At 44.2% G+C, this 20,141-nt stretch overlaps 1 protein-coding gene across 1 annotated transcript in view; it reads right to left on the reverse strand.

Moving 5' to 3' along the window:
* Positions 1-13,197: 13,197 nt before the first annotated feature.
* The window catches only part of NEXMIF (neurite extension and migration factor), a 164,435-nt gene continuing 157,491 nt past the window's right edge, over positions 13,198-20,141 (reverse strand). The window contains 1 exon segment of the mRNA XM_021525276.4: positions 13,198-20,141. Within this exon segment, the coding sequence (XP_021380951.2) occupies positions 20,061-20,141 (81 nt within the window). The 3' untranslated portion in view covers positions 13,198-20,060.

Consider the following 20,141-nt stretch of genomic DNA (forward strand, 5'->3'; position numbering starts at 1 on the left):
TCAAATAACCTGTACATGAAGCAATTGAGTATTGATACACCACATACCTGGAGTGATGGAGAGGTAGTACTTAACACAGCATAAAACTTGCTTGGACAATGTTCACTTCTTATGATTTTAAAAGTAAATTGGGGTTGGGAGGGTGAGTTTACATCAGACCAGTCTTTTGCATCGTTGCTAAAGTTACAATTAAATGTACTGCTGGGTCAAACTGTGACCTAACAGCTCTGCTTTGGCTGTTAAATGTGAGTAATATTATAAAAAAAACCCCAAAGAAGAGTAAATTTAATGTCACAAAGCAATTTTGTGGTTTTAATGCATCACAATACTTAATGCACCAAATATTTAATGCACCAAAATATTTGCCACTGGGAAAAGTTGTCTTGCTCCTGACCCATGACAAACGTATGTTTTATGTGGTCCAACCCCTACAAAATCCAGTGGCCAGAGAAACTGTATCCCCCAAATGGAGACCCTGTGGCTTAGTGTGTGGACACTGCTTTATATTTGACAGGCACCACTGAAGCTGGCAAAAAACCCATTCCATTTTTCAAACGTGGATAATTCAGGGAGCAGGTGATGGGCACACAATTGATCCAGCTTATCATGGGAAGCCTTGTGCCCAGGATTGATAAGGCAGCCATGAGTATGAGTGTTGGCAATTAGCACAGCAGCAGGACATTTCTGTGTCACCTCAAAAGAAATCAGAGGTGAGGGCACTGCCACAGGCTGGTCATGCATGAAAGTGAATCCTGCCTTTCCCCCCACCTTTTCTGGAAACAAGGCAAGGTCAGAGCAGGATAAAAGTGGCTTTGTTTAGACACCAGTAACCTAAGCAGCAAAATATGAGGGATTATTGAGCAAATGGGAGGTGGAGCATATTCTGTTTGGATGGAGGGATAAGATGATGGTTTATGTTCTTGGAACAGCCTCCTGACATCTGACACATCATTTTGTTTGTATCTTTCCCCCTCAACAGAATAGGTTTACTTGATTAACCCTACCGAAAGTCTTGAAAATCATCAAATGGCAAAGCAACAGAGCAATAAAACATTCCTCTTCACGTCTGTGGGTGAGCTCCGACTCTTGAGGCAGACATTTGTAGTTTGCTGGGAGATGAACACCCGTGAGGAGCAGAGACAGCAGCTGGATCCTGCTGATTCACACCTTCCTTAGCAGTAAAAACTTGGAGCTGAGGTCCAGGGCACACAGCTGAAGAAAAGTCTCTCCCTGGGTGCGATTTGGTGGATTTATTTGCAAATGCCCTCACAGAGTTGATCAGGTACAGAATAAGCTCTGATTTTTCAAAACCACTTAATGGATTTCAGTATCCACTTGACATTAATAATAATTAATGACCTGTGCACACACATCTCCTAAACAGCTTTGACAAAATTAGGAGCAGTGTAGCAGCATATTTCAAAAAGCTTGTAGGGGAAAATATATTTGCATAGAAAAATTTGCAGTATAGGGAAAAATTCAAAATCTACAGCAAAAGCATGGTGTAATTCCTACTTAAGTGTTTTCAATTTGCTACTGTGTGTATAGCAAAAGAGAATTGCAACACTTTTCCATGGTAAGTTTAATGTCGTTTCCTTCAATGGGGGTAAATAAATTTGTTTTAAATTCCCTAGAGTTTTAAAAACTGCTTATTAGGTATGCAGTGATAGATGAAAAAAATGTTGGCTTATTTTTTTTTTTCTAAAAATATATTAAAATAACTCATTCTCAGTATAGCTAAGTAATAATCCAAATGCAGTGAGGTGTGGAAATCTGAATCTCTTGGGAGCTTCTAAACCTGAGCAAAAAAATTAAAAATAACAGACCCACCAAACTCAGATCTTTGTATACTCCAAGTAGAGGTAGAGCCAGGAACTGAGTGGGGAGATGAAGCCAGCTGGGGAGTGTAAATGCAGGAATTCTGATTTTTCCCAGCTACCTGCGCTTAAAGCTGAGCTGCTGTTTACTTTTTACATTGACTTTGTCTTTCTGTAGATTCTGGCAGAAAGTTACATACAAAGTCTGTGATAAATGTAGGATGTGGAAACTTCTGCTGAATTTGCTTAATCCCAAAGGATTTCTCTGCTGTTTACTGTCACCTAGTTAAATTCTATAAATCCAGTTGTACCTAAAAAATTCAGGCTGCAGAAGATGAAGTAGTTAAAGCAGAGTGTGGCAATTTATACAACCCAAACATAGAGGTGCTTGCTCATGTCACCAAAGTGCTTCATCACTGCACCTGAGCCCTGTTCCGGCCAGAAATAACCAAAGTCAAGTGGGAAAAAGTGAGGTTTTATTTTTCCTTCTGGTTAACAAAATTACCCCAGGCCATCCAAGAACATCCATGTGCAATTAAACTATTATTTTTCCTTTCTGGAAAACTCACCTTTGCAGGTATTAATTCAAGAAAACTTGTCTCCTGATGAAGGAACTTTATTTCTATTCTGAAAAAGCCATCTCTGCCAGGTTTTAAGCACAGAAGTTCATTGATTTTATTAAAACCCTGAGGCAAGAAAGCTCATCTAAAGTAGTCAAATGGAAATTAAAAGCTCCATAGGTAGGACAGAATAAAATCTAGACTGGAAAAGTTACCCCATCTTGATGAACTCCTTACCATGCTTACTGGATTAACTTTATTTTGGTTAGCATTCGCTTTATTTAATTTTAAAGTAACTTTCTTCTAGGATTATAACGTTGGTCAAAAAACATCTTTCAGAATCGCAAGAAAAACACTGTTTGAGTCTTTCCTCATGACAAAACTTAAAAAATTAAATTTACATCAAGTCTTAATCTCAGCCTTTCTCCCAAAAGCAGCCATGCCCAAACAATTTGCTGTGCATTCACACTGGTGCAGCTGAGTAATGTGTGTCCTGGCACAGCCTGATCTCTGTCCCCTAAACCAAGCCGAAAACCCAATCAGAGCCCCAGAACATAGCTGTTTTCAGTCCCACAGGCCCTGCTCCATCGCCTCCCCTGCACGGGGCAGCACAGACACAGTGGCAGATGTGACACTGGGGAAGGGCTCAGGGAAAGGGGCTGCAGGGAAAGGGACAGTCCCAAACAGCTCCCGAAGGGACAGTCCCAAAGGAACAGTCCCAAAGGGACAGTCCCAAAGGGACAGTCCCAAAGGAACCATCCCAGATGGACAGTCCCAAAGGAACAGTCCTAAACAGTCCACAAAGGGACAATCCCAGGTGAACAGTCCCCAACTGGACAGTGCCAAAAGGACAGTCCCAAATGGACAGTCCCAAGATGGAGATTCCCAAATAGGAATCTTATGTCCCTGCAAACTGTCCCCACAAATGGAGAGTACCCAAATGGACAGCCCCCAAAAGGACAGTCCCCAAATGGACAGTCCCAAAGGAACAGTCCCCAAATGGACAGTCCCACCCCTGTGCTGGTAGACGGTTCCAAGCATTAAAACACCTGAAGCTCTTTCCCTTTTCCCTCTGTTCACAGCAAACCGAGTCTCCTCGGTGTTGCCGAGCTCTGGGTTTGGTGCTCCCAGCGGTGCTGAGCTCTCACAGGACAGAGCTGGGAAGGTCAGAAGGGGCGGGTGGGGTTTGGGGACATCCTGGTGACAGAGGGTGGGGCAGAGCCTGGGGCTGCTGGGTTTGCCAGCACAGCTCCAAAGGTTTGCCCAGCACTGGGCACTGACAGGGACTCTGCCCCCGCAGAGCGTGGCTGGGGTGGGGCCCTGGCCCTGGGCACGAGTGGGAAACAGGGGAGGGCACTTGGCCCCTCACAGGGAACAGCTGCCAGGGAAGGGGCCACAGGAGATCTGTTCCAGCCATTTGTCTCTTTAAAGGTTAATGGGAGATATTCCTGGATATTCTGTTGTCACAGATACTTAAGAAAAAAGGTAACAGATAATAAGCTGATAAATCATTTCAAGGAGATCCTGTAGCATTATGAAAAGTAGGCTTTGTCCCGTTAATCAGATATTTTCTTTAATATCATAGTTCACAGTAGTAGAGCTGTTAGAAGAAATCTTCAGCCAGAGACCAGATCTTGTCTTTCACTGTACTTTGATTGAGAGGAACAATGTGTCAATATGACAAATATTAATTGGATTGAAAACTAACTGATAGGTCTCCAAGTGTAATTGTAAGCAGAGCACTGAACACGGCAGAGCTCCCTTCCTGCCCGATCTTGACCCCACAACACTTAACGTGTGATCACTGACCTGTGAGAAAATGCCAAATAATTACTGTTGATCTGCAGCTGCACAGAAGTTGGGGCAGGTCGCCAATACCAAACCTAATCTGGATCACTTAATGAGATGAGTTTAAATAAACAACATGTTTTTCGTGCCACCAGATGTTAAGTCGTTAGCCTAAGAATAGAGCAGCAGCTGGACTAAGGGGTGGGTGACAAAGTCATGGAAAGCAGTGACTCAGAAGAGGAATAATCAGCTGAAGAAGAGCTCCTAATGAGATGCTCTGCCAAGAGGAGCTAATGCTTCCAAGGAATCACAAAACGAGGTACCAAGGAAGACACGAGAGGTTTTATTACCTCTGTGTGTGCTCCAGGAAGAGAGCTGGAAAACATACTTTGGTGAAAAAGCACCCAAGGAACACAGTTTACTAAGAAATAAAAGGTGAAGGGACATTTTAAATGCAGTCTCTGGGAAGGCACATGACAGATTTAACCCTATAGATAGTAAGGTCCTGGCACAGCCTGAAGGGCTGTGGCTGCTCCATCACTGGAATTGTTCAGGGCCAGGTTGGATGGGGCTTGAAGCAACTTGGGATGGTTGAAGGTGTTCCTGCCCTGGCAGGTGGAATGGGATGGTCTTTAAGGTCCCCTCCAACCCAAACCATTCTGTGATTCCATGATTTATCTGGCTGAGGGGTGTTTGGTAGGTGGATGTCAATACAGGTTGCTGTGCATTTTTAGGACTGGGGAAAGGTGTCCACTGGAAGATCCACAGGCAGTTTGCCGACTGTGGCAGAGTGCCTGCCACTGAAGAATCACTGGAAATACTTAATGAGATCTTTTTTTTTCCAAAGCAAACACTCTGGTTTGAACAAGCATTAATTCAGAGGAATCCAGTAGCCTTCATTAGACAGGAATTGGGAGCAGGTTATGAGAACAGCTCCTGCTAGATTTGTTCTGGATAAATACAGAAACCCTGTGGCTGCAGGCAGGAGCACAGGTGCTGCCTGTGTGCTCCCAGAGAGGTGGAAAGGATATTTTTACCTAACCTATTCCGCCTTCCCATATTCAACACTTTTTTTTTGCATTATTAACATTATCAGTGGGAATCCTGGCTGCCCTCAGCAGCACCAACCACGGGGCAATCAGCATTTGTGAACAGAGACCAAAACGTGCCTCAGACAATTCATTGCCAAGCCTTTTGCTTTAACTCTGGCCTGAAAGAGCACCATCAGCCACTGGGAAACTTAAACCCATTACAGAGTGAGAATGCAATCAAGCAGCATCAGCTTTATTGCAGTCCCGTGGCATTTGGAAAGTGCTGGGTGCCCACTGGGTCTTGCTGTTTAAGGGCAGCAAAGACTCTGGACAGGCTTTATTGCTTCATTCATTTGTGTGGAGAAACCAGAATGGAGTTAAAATCCTTTAACTGAATAGTTCAGGTAAGAAAAAGGGGGAAACAGAGAACAGGGCTGGAGGAAAAGAGAGATTTCCAAGATTTTTTCTTGTTTTGTGTTGATGGTCACTTTCTTACTTACATCCAGAACAGAGTTCTGATGGTCACTTACCTATCCTTATCTTGGGCCATGATTTCTGACGTGTCATGTGCAGTCTGAGAGTGTGTCAGTGACTGGGTACTGGTGCCTGGTTAATCCCAGGGATAGCAGGCGGGACCCGGAGTGCCTTCTGCCTCTTCTGTTTGGCAGCTGTTTCAACAGCAAATGCTAATTCCTCTCTCAATGTTTTGCTCTTTCTGGGAATTTAAAAATAACTTGCCTAATGAAGCAGTGCTGAGCAGCTCATATGTCCAGACAGATAGGAGTGAAATGCTTCAGTTCAGAAAGCAAAGTCGTCTGTGGTGGCAGTGCCTTTGAACAAGTCCCCCAAGGCCCTCTTTCAAATAATCCCAGGACTGGCTGAAATTAATGCTGGAAGAAATCCAGATAAAGGGGGGAGAATAATGTCAAAGAGCCTGGGACTTGGGAAGACATTTCTGGGTGAGCTGTAATCAGGCCCATCCTATGACATCCCTTTAGCTGTGCCATTAATTACTCCTTTATGGACAGGGTTTGATGTATGTGTGCTGTAGCAGGGACATCCAGAACATGAAAGAAAAACGTGGCACTTACTGAAGGCTTTTCAAAGATCAGTGGAGTTCCTTGTCCCTTGTTAAAGCAAGGAGAAGCTGAGCAGAGTGACAAAACTGCCTGTCTAAGGGCAGCCGCCAAAGCACAAGCAGAGACAATTACAGGCTTGGCAATTTTCAGCTTCTTCCTCAAAAACACCTTGTTTTGTTACACATCTTTGATTTTCTATCTCATGCACCTGGAGGTCACCATCCTCATTTAAGCTTATCCTGCAATGAGCTCATCTGCTTCAACAGGACAGGACACATGAGAGCCATGAAGGGTGAACATGCAACAGGAGCTGGAGGAATGGTTACAAAAGGAGCTGGGCATGATACGCTGGGAGGCAAAATTGCTGTGGAAAAGCAGGCATGGGGGCCAGGGAGATCCCTGGCTTCTTCCTTTGGTCAAGACTGGAGTCAGAAGATCTCTCCCTGCCCACTTGGAGCAGCCTTAGCCTCTTGCATTGATTTGCTACATTATTGTTTTCTTGATCTAAAATTAAATAATTTGCTGTTAGAATCTGAGATGTAGGGAACTCTCAGAATTTTGGGCTTGTATGCTAAAGCTTAGAATTAAACATACAATTTGATCTGAGACCTTGGAAAAAGCTTCCAAACTTAGGTACTAGAAGTGAGAATGTGGATTTATTGTTTAAAGCAGAGACATGTTAAGCTAAGTAAAAAAAAGTTCAGAGTTTTAGAGTACAGTACTGTAGGTTTGTGTCTTACAACATGATTGGTTAAGAAAATTTACAATGTAGCAAGAGTCCATAAGACTAAATATTTAAGGATTAGGTTAAAAACATAAATATCCTTGCTAGCAATGTTTATTTAGTTAATAAATCCTTTAAAGGTCTTGTAATTAGAGGTCTTGTGACCTTTTGAACCATGCAGTAAAAATGTGAGCTGACCTCACCCTTCCTACCTATGTAGAAGATAAGAAAAATAAATCCCATTATCTAAAAAAACTCAGAAGTCCCATCTCTAACTCATTCAAAATTCCTTCACAATTCCTCACAGTTTGCAGTGCCATACTTATCAGAATATAAATGCTAGTCTTTCTCATATTTCAGTGATAAAACCCTATTTTTTTCTGCAGCTAGATGAATGATCATTACATTCTTCAAATCAACTCTTATTTTTCTTTAATTGCTTCTGATGCCTTTGGCACTGTTGAGTGACAGGGTCTGCTCTCCATCCTTAGAGGCTTCTTGGGGAACTCAGCAATGTCCTCATCTCCACAAGAAGAGGTAATGGATCCTAAAAAAATGGTTTTATCTGGGGCAGAAAGGATGAGTAAAGTATCCATCAGAAGAGTTTTCCACTCAGAGATTCACGGGACAACCCTATGCTAACCCTACAAAGACCATAAGATCTGTATCATATACAGCATGTCCATATGTTTTCATTGAATTGTTCTTAGAATGCAATTCATCTTTCCCTCAAGTCCTGCATCAAATATGTCATTCTGCAAAAGGATGAAATGAAGCCAGACCACAGGGATCATGTGTTACTTTGCTCTGTGCTCGTGCCAGGGAAATTAAGGATTTCCACCATTGGGATTCAACTGCTAAACCCCAGGAACTTCTGTCCCTGTGTACAGAATAATGAATTTCAGTAGCATCCTTCATCCTTCAATGAAGAATGTGGCCTGTGTGATGTCTTGGGGAGTTCAGGCAATGGCACATTTCCCACATTTCCTTTTTTGTGCTGGAATCGTGTCCTAATTCATAACTGTAGCCCTAAAATTAAACTGGTGATTGCTCCCAGCTTGACCACCCAACCACTGCTCTTCTTAACCAACACAAGTCTCCTCCTCAGCATGTTCCCTGTAGGATTGTTGACTTCACACACTTGGCAATAATTGAGAGATCTGTACCCTTCTGTTCTCAGATCCCAGCCCTAACATCAAACAACCTTGGCCAGAGCTGTGCAGTGACTGTGTTTCTCACACCAGGAGCTCCCTGGAGCTCTTGGAGTCAGTAAGAAGAGTGACTTTTCAGCTCTTGGTTTCCATCATCTTGGTGACATAACCCCAGCAGAGCCTGGAAGCATCTCAGAGGGGTCCTGCCAGGCACCCACCTTGGAACAGAGCCAGGGCAGAGCAAGTACCTCAAGCACGGATCCAGACCATGCCCTCACGGGACTTGGCATGATGCTAAATCCCTCTGGGCACTGCTGGACAGGCTTCCCTCACTGAACACTACACCAGGGGGTCATTTCAGCAAGAAAGATCCTAAATAATCTCCACAGCCAGTGAGCCAATTCTAGCCTTTTGCAGTGCTATCCGATGGGAGATGAAGGAGGGATACACTCCTTAAAAATAATCCTCCTGGTGGTACATAATGTGATTAAGCAGGCTGGCTAATTCTCCCCCTCAGTATTAAACTGCCTTGTTCATCCCTGGCTGCAGCTGTGCCCCTGTCCCTGCCCTGGCTGTGTCCCCTGCTCTGCTGCAGCAGGGGCTGGTGCCACATAGCCCTGTTTTAGCAGCTGCCTGCTGTAAAAATGTGCCCTTATCTCTCAGACTGCAGTTTATGCTCAGTCTCTTTATTTCCCTTCATGTAATCATCAGACATTTCTGCGTTTTGTCGTGATAAATACCAGACTGTTGAATCTCTGGGGCTGCCAAGAAGTGCATCTCAACGTAGCACAAATAGAGCTGCTATTTTTTTTCTTCATTCCTTCCTTTAGTTTAACATTTATTCCTGCTATTGTTGTCCTCAGAAGGATAAAGAGGGCTGCATCTCACTAGCCAGTTGCTCCAAATACATTAGATTAAAGATTAAATAACATGATAACCGAAGGCTATGAAGACTATATTAATATATTATATTGAGATAGTCAAGCAAAGATGTGATAATGTGCTATTCATTATACAGGTGCGCCAGTGCTCACTACAGGATAAAATTAGATTGACTCATCTGCAGGTCATATACCTTCTACAGCTCAGAACTGGCAGAGCTTTGCTTCTCTCTGTGCTGAGACAGGAGGATGTCAGTCCCAGCCCTCCTTGCACACAGAGGTGTCTGTGCTAACACCACACTTCCCAGTGCAAGCCACGAAGGATCCTGGTCACCACAGCCTTGGGATTACAGCTCAGGACATTTTCCCCATTCCCAGTCTTTAAATGCCATAGATTTCTCTTTCCCCTGCTCTCCAAGAAGCAAGGATGTGTGACATACAAATAAATCCTGATGCTTGGCACCTCCCTGAAGTGGTGATACTGAGAAGCAAACTCAGCTCACACAAACAGTCACTGCCAGGCTGAACAGGCAGCATGGCTCTGTGTTCCCTGTTTTCCTTGATATCCACATCCCAGCTTCCAGCCACCCTTCTTGAGGCATGTCTGCCACACACCTGAGCTGTAAAATGCCTCTTGCTCCTGAGATCCTTAAGTACTTTCCTCTCAGTGAGTGGATTTGCTGTCTGGAACTGCCTTTATTGCCACTCACCCCTACTGCTATTTCCATTAAAAGGTTGGAAGCCTAATACTGCATAATCATGTAGTCTGAGATCTCAAAATGAAATCTGAGGGTAAAAAAAAAAGAGGTGCAGGTATAGGCAAGAAGTAGAAACGTCTCTTGTGCTTCTCATGGAAAACAAAGAGATACAAGATGTAAAATTTCACAGAAACTCACTTGTGTTTGTTAAAGGGATCAGTAGGCCCCTGCACTGTCATTTTGGCTGCCTGGGTTATCTCCCTGGGTGACTCATCTGCAGGAACTGCTCTCAGATGGGTGCCCTGTAGGAGTGTCAGCTAGCTGGTCTCTCTGGATAGCAATCACATCCCCTTCTGCATTTTAAGATGGCTCAATATATAAATTTTAGTAGAAGAATCCAGTTAGGAGTTGTGATACCTTGTGGTATGACACAAGAAGATAAAAACCATTCAATTTTAGCACTGTCAAGAAAATGAACTTCATCCCACCCAAAACCAGCACACTGTCCCAGTCCTGGGATGGGGAAGGCTCTTCAGTGACAGCAAATCCTACTGGACAAACGGAAACCCAGACACTTGTTTTGCATTCAACTTGTCAGAGTTTGATATTTTTGGAATCCTTTTTTTTTTTCCTTTTTTTTTTTTTTTTTTTTTTCCTCAATTAGATGAAATTTGTCACAGAGTTCAAAAGTTATGGAAATGGTCCAAAAGACAGGCTGGTGATGCAATTGCAGAAACTCTCTTTTCTTAGCAAATCAACTTAAATCCCCTAATGACTGGAGAAATGATGCCACAGCCCATTAGCTGGTGGCCACTTACATTCCAAGGTCGCTGTCACTGAGGAGAGGGAGAGGATGGCTGAATCCTTCCTTTCTCATAATTAAAGCTCATGAGCTGGAGACTCATTTCTAAGGTGCTCCTTTCTATTGATCTGTAATGCCACTTTAGAGATTCTAACTAATAATATTAGATTTTCATCAACTCAGATTTGGTCGTGGATGCTGCTTTCAGCTGAAAGAATCGAGTTAACTACCTCTTGCCTTTTTCCTATTTATATTTTAACAGCATTGTGTGAGAATAATGTAACACCTTCATTCAGACAGAATTAGTCACTGACTTTATGTCGAAATCTTCAGCTTGTAGTAATCTCACCCACATTCAGCCAAGCAGGTAAGCACATACTGAAGTCTACAATTAAAATCCTTAATTAAATCCTTAAATTAAGCACATACTTAAATGCTTTGCTAAAGAGGGATATAATCTCCAACATGCTCAAGATAAAGTGTATATTTAAGTGCTTTATTGAACCAGTGCTTTTGCAGAACACAAAGTATATTTGCCAAGCAAAAGCTACTCCTATAGGTGTAATTCCATAAAAAATGGGGGATGGGGGAACCTGTGGGCATTTATCAACATAAACCACATGGCACCTGTCCTGACAGATCACACCTGGAATGTTGGGAGGTGTAAGAAACCTCTGGGATGGGATGTTGCCAGTGGATCAGCCGTGCAGGAGCTGGACTGTGCTGGGGTCTACATGGCTGAGATTTTGGGCAGAATTAGGCTCTGTGTTGACTTTGAGGAAGTTAAATATATTTCTGAGTTTGAAATATATTTAAGAGAAGCACTTATGAATACCCCAGACAAAGAAATTCCTATTTGTTCCCCTGTTGACTTCCTTGCATGAAGAGACACAAATTCATCGTCAATTTAAGTCATTACCTGACACCTTCTAGAGGCCTCCAGGCTGCCAATGCTGCAGGTGTCCCAAACTATCCTGTGGAATTGTCTGCAAAATTCTGTTGCTACTTTGAGACATGGTGAAGGCCACTAACCAACCCCAGAGACATTGAGGAAAGGCTGGTGTCACCCAGGGCAGGTTTGTCCCCATCCAAACTCTCCCCAGGGGCAGCAGATCCCACTGGCAGGACAGAGAAGCTGGTGGTATTAAATTACATCCCAATTAAAATCTGACTCTGCTGTCACCCACAAGGAGAAGCCACTGGGCTGCGCACAGACATGGACGATGGTTCATCTAGAAGTTACAAGTGTTTTAATTATATGTGCTTTTATATAATATAAATACAGTAGATAAACACAACCCCATTTAACAGGTCCTTTCTGTAGCATTGCTCTGGTGGATGAAGGCTCTGCTTGTTTGATTAAATGTGTTTTGGTACTACTCATGCCAAACATGGACCAGCCGGGGGGGGTTGTGTCAGCACTTGAGAAAGTACGAGAGTCCCCAAAATGAATTTTTGAGCAACATAACCCTGATGATGGAGAAAACATGCAATAATAGCTCAGAGAAACAGCAGCCTTCCAATTTGTTCCAAATTCCATCCAACATGGCCTTGAACACTTCCAGGGATGGGGCATCCACAGCTTCTCTGGGCAAATGTGTGCCAGGGCCTTGCCACCCTCAGTGTAAAAAATTTTTTCCCTACATTTAGCCTGAATCTACCTTCTTTCATTTAAAACCATTCCCCAACCTCTGTGGCAACAGGACCTGCTGAAAAGTCTCTCCCCAAGACTTGCACTAAGGAGCTGGAACTATTTTCAGCCCATGGGTCACAGGATTGATCCCACATGGGACACACCTGATGCTTTTGGTGGCCGTGGGCCTGGCCCAGCCCTCTGTAAAGCTTCCAGTGCCAGATGGAGCTCAGCCCTTCACAAAGCTGAGCTGCTGATGGGCTTCCCTGGACCATGGCCCCACTCCAGCCCTGCCCTGCCCTAGCTCCTGGCACTGGGATCCTCACGGCCACTGGAGCACTGAAACCCCTCCTGTGCCCCACTTTACTCATCTGAAACCCCTCTGTGAACACAGGCAGCTTGTAGAGCTAGCAGCTCTGCTTTTGGGATTATTTCCCAGCCCCCTGCCAAGGGATCCAGTTGCAGAACAGAGTGTTCATGTCCTGCTTTCCGCTGGCAGGGCTGGGAATGACCCAGCCTGAATTAATGCCCTGCTCCTTCATGACGCCTATGAAGAGCTACTAAAAGGAATTGCCGTTTTTAAAACAATTAAGTTTTATTCCTTTTCCACAAGAAATTGAAGACAGTGGCATTTCACAGACACCGGCTCCTTCCCAGGGAAAGGCCAGTCTGGGAGTGTGCTGGGACAGCACCAGGACAGGGACCCTGCCCGGGGACAGGGGGCTGGGCAGAGGCTCCGCTCCCGTCGGAGTCGGAGCTCCCACCTCTGCACCCGCGGAAGGCAAAGTCTCAACTCTCTGTCGACTTGCTGAAGTTTAAATTTCCCAGTTAAAGCAGCCCCACTTTGCAGCAGAAGTGATCCAAGCCTTTTTTCCCCACTTTTCCCCACCCACAGCCGCACCTCCCTCCCTGATGTGCTCCACACTAACGAGCATCAGCCCAACTAGGCCGGGGCCTGGAGTGCCCTGGGAGGGGGCAGCCAGACAGATCCTCATCTATTGCAGCGCTTTGGTTAAAGAAACGATTCCTAATATTCAATAAATGGCAGTTTTAATTTCTTCTTCATACATGATCTTAAAATGAGATTTTAAATTTTTTTATTTATTCCATAAACAATATAACAAAACTCAGCAAGTTAACAATATGACGTTTTCACCATACAGAGTCAGTCACAAATATTTAAAACCTTTGCAACAAGAACAACAAAACCCAAAATATTACAAGAATAATTTACAAGAGGATCTATAAAACAGCAAAGCGCTCACAAATTTTCCAGTTTCCTTTACACAATATCACTACACTCTTTCACAACATTTCTTTTTATTACAAAATTCCCAACAAAAGTTTAATTTTTTTCTTTGTATTTTGGTTTTTAAAACCAGAAACTCTTAAGTATACATCCTTTTATTAACACCCGAAGGTGCAAAAAAAGGGAAACCTCACACATACAAACACTTCACAGCACTTTTCTAAGAAAAATATACACTTACAAAATATTTTACAAATTGGCACACTTAAAAATATACAAGATTTTGTAGGCGTCTTAGAGTGATCCTTAAGAATTATACTTCAATTGACTCTACAGAATATTTATAAAGCTTATTCTAAAAGAAAAAAGGCAAATCATTTCCAAACATGTTAAAATTGCAGTGTAAAATGTGGAACAGAAATGGATATGTTACATTCATAAAAAGGGCCATTTAATAGTTCTTAAATGCTCAAGGGGGGGAATAAAAGTTTTCTTTAGCACCATAAAACAGGAGCAACTTCCTAACGAGGTGCCTCTAGTTCTATGGAAGGGAACTCAAGGAGCAGTACATTCACATCTCTGGAGGCAGCAGTCGAAGCGCCCGGCCGGCACCGGGGCAGCGGAACAGAGCAGCTCCTTGGATTTCTACCCTGCTTCCCACCGGGAGTAAGAGACAAAAGGAGTTTCACTGGTACCTTGGTTTTGTGTTGTGTGTGGTTTAGTCTAAGTTTAAGTCTTCCCTTTGTGCTTTAGAAATGGACGTTTGTCTGTCTGTCTGTCTGTCTAGCTAGCGAAGGGTAGTGAAAAGACCAATTTTATTTCTCGTTTCCTTTTGCACCAAGTGTTTAAAGGCTCAGTAAACGTGTCTGGCAACCCAAGCGTCCTGCGAGATGGAGGGAATCCTCCTGCTTCAGATCCCAATTCCCTTAGATGGCTGTTACTCCACTGTCATTAGTGTCACTTGTTTACCTGAGAAACAGATTTGAAAAGCCTTGCTTCTACCACAGACATTGTACTTGGTTTATTTTATATATTTTTTTCTTTTTTTTTTTTTTTTTTTTGCATTATTTCACATGCTGAAGAGATAAAGAGGCACATTCTCCAATAGATGTCAGCAGTTTGAACCATGCAACCTCCACTGGATACCCTGGGAGCTGCACAGGCAAAGTCCAACACACTGAGTTGAGAAATTAAAGACTGAGGGCCTGATCCTGCACCAACCCAAGTCCACGCACCTGATCCTCTTCCCACTTACACTGACTTCAAGGGAGTTTCTCTTGGGACTTGACATCACTGCCTGGGAAAGCACTTGGGGGGACATGGGAGCCCCCAGGAGTGAGCTCCCACCTAAGTGCTTTGCTAGATCGGGAGTTTAGAGAAAGAACATGGTCCAGCAGCTAAAGGATGACAATGCTTAAAACATTTTTATTTTGGTTCCTGGCTTGTTTGGCCCATAATGCCAAAAAAATTAATAGCAATCCTGATTTTTTAAAAGAGCAAATGGTGCAGCAATGGTTTCTCCAAGCAGTCACCAGCCAGCCTTGGCTTCTCTTCTCCGAGACGACCCAGCCTCAGTAGGACAGCACAGCATGGCAAGAACAGTCCTGTGGCTACTGCCTTCCTCTTGCTACTCCTCTACTCCTCCTCTCAAAATGCCTGGCTACTTCTGGTTCACAAGTCATTATTCTCCAGATGTTTTTTAAAAACATCCATCCTCCTATGCTCAAAAAAAAAAAAAAAAAAAAAAAAAAAAAAAAAGAGAAAGAAAAGCAAGATGTAAACCTGGTAAGATGTATTTTGTAATAAAAACCCAAAAGGTTTTTATTGGATCCCCATCACTGATATTTTTTTATTTACAGAAACTCTAAATGCAATTGATGGCCGTGGGCTGGGCTGGCTCCTGCTGCAGGATTCCTTTCAGTAGGACATCTCTGCTATTCCTGTGCCATGGGAGACCTGTGCTCCTGTGGCAGAGTGGTGAGTACCACTTTGTTCTGTGGAATTCTCCTCTCAGATGGATTTTACAGCCTTTGGAAGTGGCTGATCCCTGCTTTCTATCGCCAGTGCCAATTCGAAGTCACCCAGACCGCGGTGCCACCACGGCTCAGCAGCACTGCTGGCACCATCCTCCCATCCCGCACTGGCATAGGAGTGAAAAGAGATGAACCAGAGAAGACATTTTAAGGGATGCTGCAGAATAAACATCTTTTGTGAGGCTTGGCTTCATTGCTCCCAAAAGCCAAGCAATCTCCCAGAGCCCAACGAGAAGATGCAAGAGGAGGATGGAAGTTGCACTAGGACTGGGCAAGAGGACGGTCCGAGGTGGGAGCCAGCACAAGCAGGGGCAGGGAGCCCTGGGAGTGTGGGTGGCAGGCAGGGATGGGTGGGACTCACATCCCTGTCCTCCCACAGCTGTGAGCAGTGCCATGAAAGACAAAAATGCAATTAGAGAACAAGAGCTTGTATGGTGAGGGATGAGGCAAAGGTGGGGAAGTGAAAACCTTGAGGTAGTGATAGGCAGGTGGAGATGAATACTAGGAAAGTAAAGTGCCAGGTCTCCGAGGAGTTAATCAGTAGGATCCCCTGGGAAACTGCTCTCAGGGAGGAGGGAGTACAACAGAGCTGGCAGATCTTTCAGGATGCTTTTCCTAGAAAGCAAGAGCTTCCGATCCCCAGGTGTAAGAAATCAGGCAAGGAAGGCAAGAGATTGGCCTGGCTGAGTCGGGACCTGCTGGTCAGGCTGAAGGGCAAGAGGAGATGCACAGGCAGCAGGAGCAGGGTCAGATATCCTGGGAAGGGTAATGGGACACTCAGGTTGTTCAGGGACAGGGAGAGGAAGGCAAGGTGCAGATGGAGCTGAATGTGGCAAGAGACACAGAGAATAACAAGGGCCTCTACAGGTGTGTCAGCGTGAAAAGGAAGGGTCAAAGCAGGTGTAACACAATTGGCAGACTGGTAACAATGGATGAGAAGGTTGAGGAACCCTCTTTACATCTCCCATGAGTGGTGGAACTACAGGACAGAGATTGGAGAAGCAAAGTCCCTCACACAGTAAGAGAAAATCAAATTTGTGACCACCTGAGGAACCTGAATATACCTAAGACTATGGAACCTGATGAGATGCATCCCAGAGCCCAGAGGGAACTGGCTGATGAAGCTGCCAAGTCACTCTCCACCGTATCTGAAAGTCCTGGCAGTCAGGTGAAGCATTGGATGACTGGGAAAACTAAACAATTGAACCACCTCCACTCTGTGCCTGGGAACACCAATGGGCTAGATCCTCCTAGAAACTATGCTGGGGCTCATGGAGGACAGGGGGGTGACTCAGGACAGCCAGCCCAGCTTCACCAAGGGCAAGCCCTGCCTGGCCAGCCCAGTGGCCTTCTAGGTTGGAGTGACTGCATGCATGGATGAGAGAAGGGCTCCAGGTGTCATTTGTCTGGACTTCTGTAAAGCCTTTGACACAATCCCCCACAACACCTTTCTAAACTGAAGAAAAACAGATTTGAAGGATGAAGTATTCAGCAGATGAGGAATTGGTTGGACAGTCACATTCAGAGGTCAGTGGTCAACAGCTCACTGTCCAGGAGGACATCAGTGGTGAGTGCTGTCCCTCAGGGGTCTGTACTGGGACCAGCAATGTGGAGTATCTTCACCAACACTGTAGACACTGGGATCACATCCCCTCAGCAGCTTTGCAGATGACACCAAACTGAGTGGTGAGGTTAACATGCCTCAGGGACAGTGACATCCACAGGGACAGGGACAAGCTTGAGAAGTGGGCCCAGAGGAACCTCATAAGGTTCAACAAGGCCAAATATGATGTGCTGCACCTGGGATGGGCAATCCCTGGGGTCTACAGGCTGGGGAATGAAGGGATTTAGAGCAGTCCTGCCGACAACACCTTGAGAAAGAAATTTTTTATGAGGGTGGTGAAATGCTGGTTCAGGTTGCCCAGAGAGGTGGTGGCTGTCCCCTCCCTGGAAACATTCAAGGTCACGTCAGACAGGGCTCTGAGCAACCTGGTCTACTAGAAAATGTCCCTACTTCTTGCAGGGAAGTTGGACTAGATGGCCTTCAAAAGTTCCTTCCCTCCCAACGGCTCTATAAAGATCAAACGGGAGGAGGGCAAATGGTTGGCTCAAGGGTCAGTGCCACACTGTGAGAGACCCAGGCTCTTTAACATCTCCCCAGCAGAGATTTTTGGAGGACATGGGATGACCACCAAAGCTGTCAACAACTGGAATGGTAGAAGGACTGAAAGAGAGCAACAAGGCAGCTGGAATTTGTGATTAACAGCGTTCTGAAACACCCAGCTGGGTATTCATGGATAAAACAGTCAATATGTTTCATGCCTGATCTTCATGCCCTATTGCACATTCCTCAAATGCAGTAAGTATTGCTATCCCATCCGGTACAAGGGGTTTTATTATGAGTCCCATATTCATAACATTAAGCGTAAGGAGCACAGTGCAGGCCAGGTGAAATGTGCTTTCAGCTGATGATTCTGGGTCAGAAAGAAGGTCTGTGCCACATCCCAGCCCTGGGCCTGACCTGTCTCTGTAAAAGCAGCAGCCAGAATATCCAAAAGAAGCGAGCTGCCAGACCTTCCTGCAGCACGTGGGGAGAATGCTGAAAAACTGGGATATGCCAACACCACAGCAGTGGTTGGAGCTTGTAGTACCTGATGAGCCTGTGAATGGAAAAGAGAGCTGCTGGGGAAGCAGGGAGAGCGTGGTGGCTGCAGGCCAGCCCAGAGCCCAGGGATGGAGGCCTACCACAGCTCTTGCCTCCAGACTAAATCCTGAGCATCTTCTGGATGTCCCTCCTGGAGCCAGAGCAGGGGTGGGATGCTGCATGCCATGGGGCACCAGGGACCACTCTCATCCAGAGCAACTCACTCCAGGCAACGCCAGCATTTATTCCATGAGGAAATGAACTTACATGATGTTTTTTATAATCGCTATTTTTTTTTTCAGAGTTTGTCCTTTCATCTGTTAAATAAAACATAATGCAACTACTGAGCTGTTCTCTCTGGGACTGCAGAGCCGAGCTAAGCTGCACCCTAAGATCTGTAAGAGCTGAAAACACAAATCTAAACTAACACTCTACATCTCCATTTTGATTTTAAGTGATCGCTCTGCTTTTCTACTAAATTAACTTAATTCTGCTGCTCTGCCTGGCGTGTGGGTGGAAAAAAACTGACTTGGGAGGAAACCTGAGCCCAGTCCTGCCCTCTGTGTGACACCACGTCTACACCTGTGGCTGTATCAGCAACGTGATCTGTCCACTGCTAGAAAGGCTCCTCTTCCTCACCGCCTGCTATTGCACAAGGTGTCCAAGCCTCACATCCCTCTGCTCCCAGGGCTCTTGCATATCAAGGTTTTTCATGAGAAATCAGCAGCAAAACGCACAGGTTCTCAGTTGCACAAGGAAAATAGATCTTTGTTGGGCTCGTTATTCTCATGGAGGGCGAGGGTGTGGTGAGGAGGGTTACAAATAAGGCCTTTTGAGAATACATTTAATGTTCAATACTTAACGCTGTCTTAATAAAGTCCAGTCATGGTCTGGCCCTGATTGGTGAGATCACAAATAGCTCCATTGGTTGTATGTGTTGCATGAACTGAATCAAAGAAAAAGTTCAGAGTTGTATTTTAAATTTATGACTCTGCTTATGAAAGTTCAAACTATATTGGCATCGCAAGGTTTAGACATGGAGGAAACACCAAAGCTATGATGGGAGAGCGCTTCTGACAGGCTCTGCATCGAAAATGCTTAAGAAACTATTCAAAGAAAAAGTAAATAGCACTCAATGTATGAAATGTATTAGTTCTGTTTTTATACCTATTTCAGAATTTATCCCAGGTTCTTATAAAATATATAAAACTGAGATACAAAGAATTAGCAATGTAACTTTGCATTTCAAATGATCTTCAGCTACAGGTTTTGCTTTAAGAAAACAGACACTTGAAAAGCAGCTGTTTTGTAGTCTCTAGATGCAGACACTTGAGTTCCTGGCAAACTTACCGTCAGTGGTTTTCTGAACTCCTCCACCATTGCAACTCTCTCCTATAATGAAACTCAACATTTCACCATTAAGTTTTTCTGTTCGTGGTTTCAAAGAGAGGACATTACCATTTCCCAGCATTGGTTTCAAAGTTCCTTTTTTTCCTTTCTTTTTCCCCCCTTTTTGTTTCCTTTTTTTTTTTTTTTCCTTCCCTTTATGAGCTTTAAACCACAGGGTGAATCCATGAAATGAGGTAAGTAAATTTGGCACACTTCTAGTCATGTCCATAAAACTTTTGGTAAGTTGTATCAGTGAACAATATAGTATTTCATCGTGAGTTACGGGTGCTTTCGAAGGGGGGTGGTTAGTACTTAACAACTGGAATGTTTCTAGTAAAACCAAAAGGCATAGCTGCAGAAAACACTCACAACCCAATGTTGATAGAGAAGTAAAAATATATACAATACAGTCACTTGTTCATAGTTTGGCACAATTTTTTGTTGTTGTGGGTAATAGTGCATAAACTACTGTACAACAGTATGACTTTTAAAACAGTCTTTCACAGAGAATACCAGATTAGGTTTGCTTTCAAATAATAAAATTCCCACAATTTCAAACTCTTCATTTCAGCACTTACATTTCAACAGACCACAAGGCAGATTTCAAAAAGGAACTGATGGGGGAAAAAAAGAAAAAACAACCGGAAAAAAAAGGTAAGAAA

This window comes from Lonchura striata, chromosome 4A (assembly GCF_050655825.1).
Source record: "Lonchura striata isolate lonStrDom1 chromosome 4A, ASM5065582v1, whole genome shotgun sequence".
NCBI lineage: Eukaryota > Metazoa > Chordata > Aves > Passeriformes > Estrildidae > Lonchura > Lonchura striata.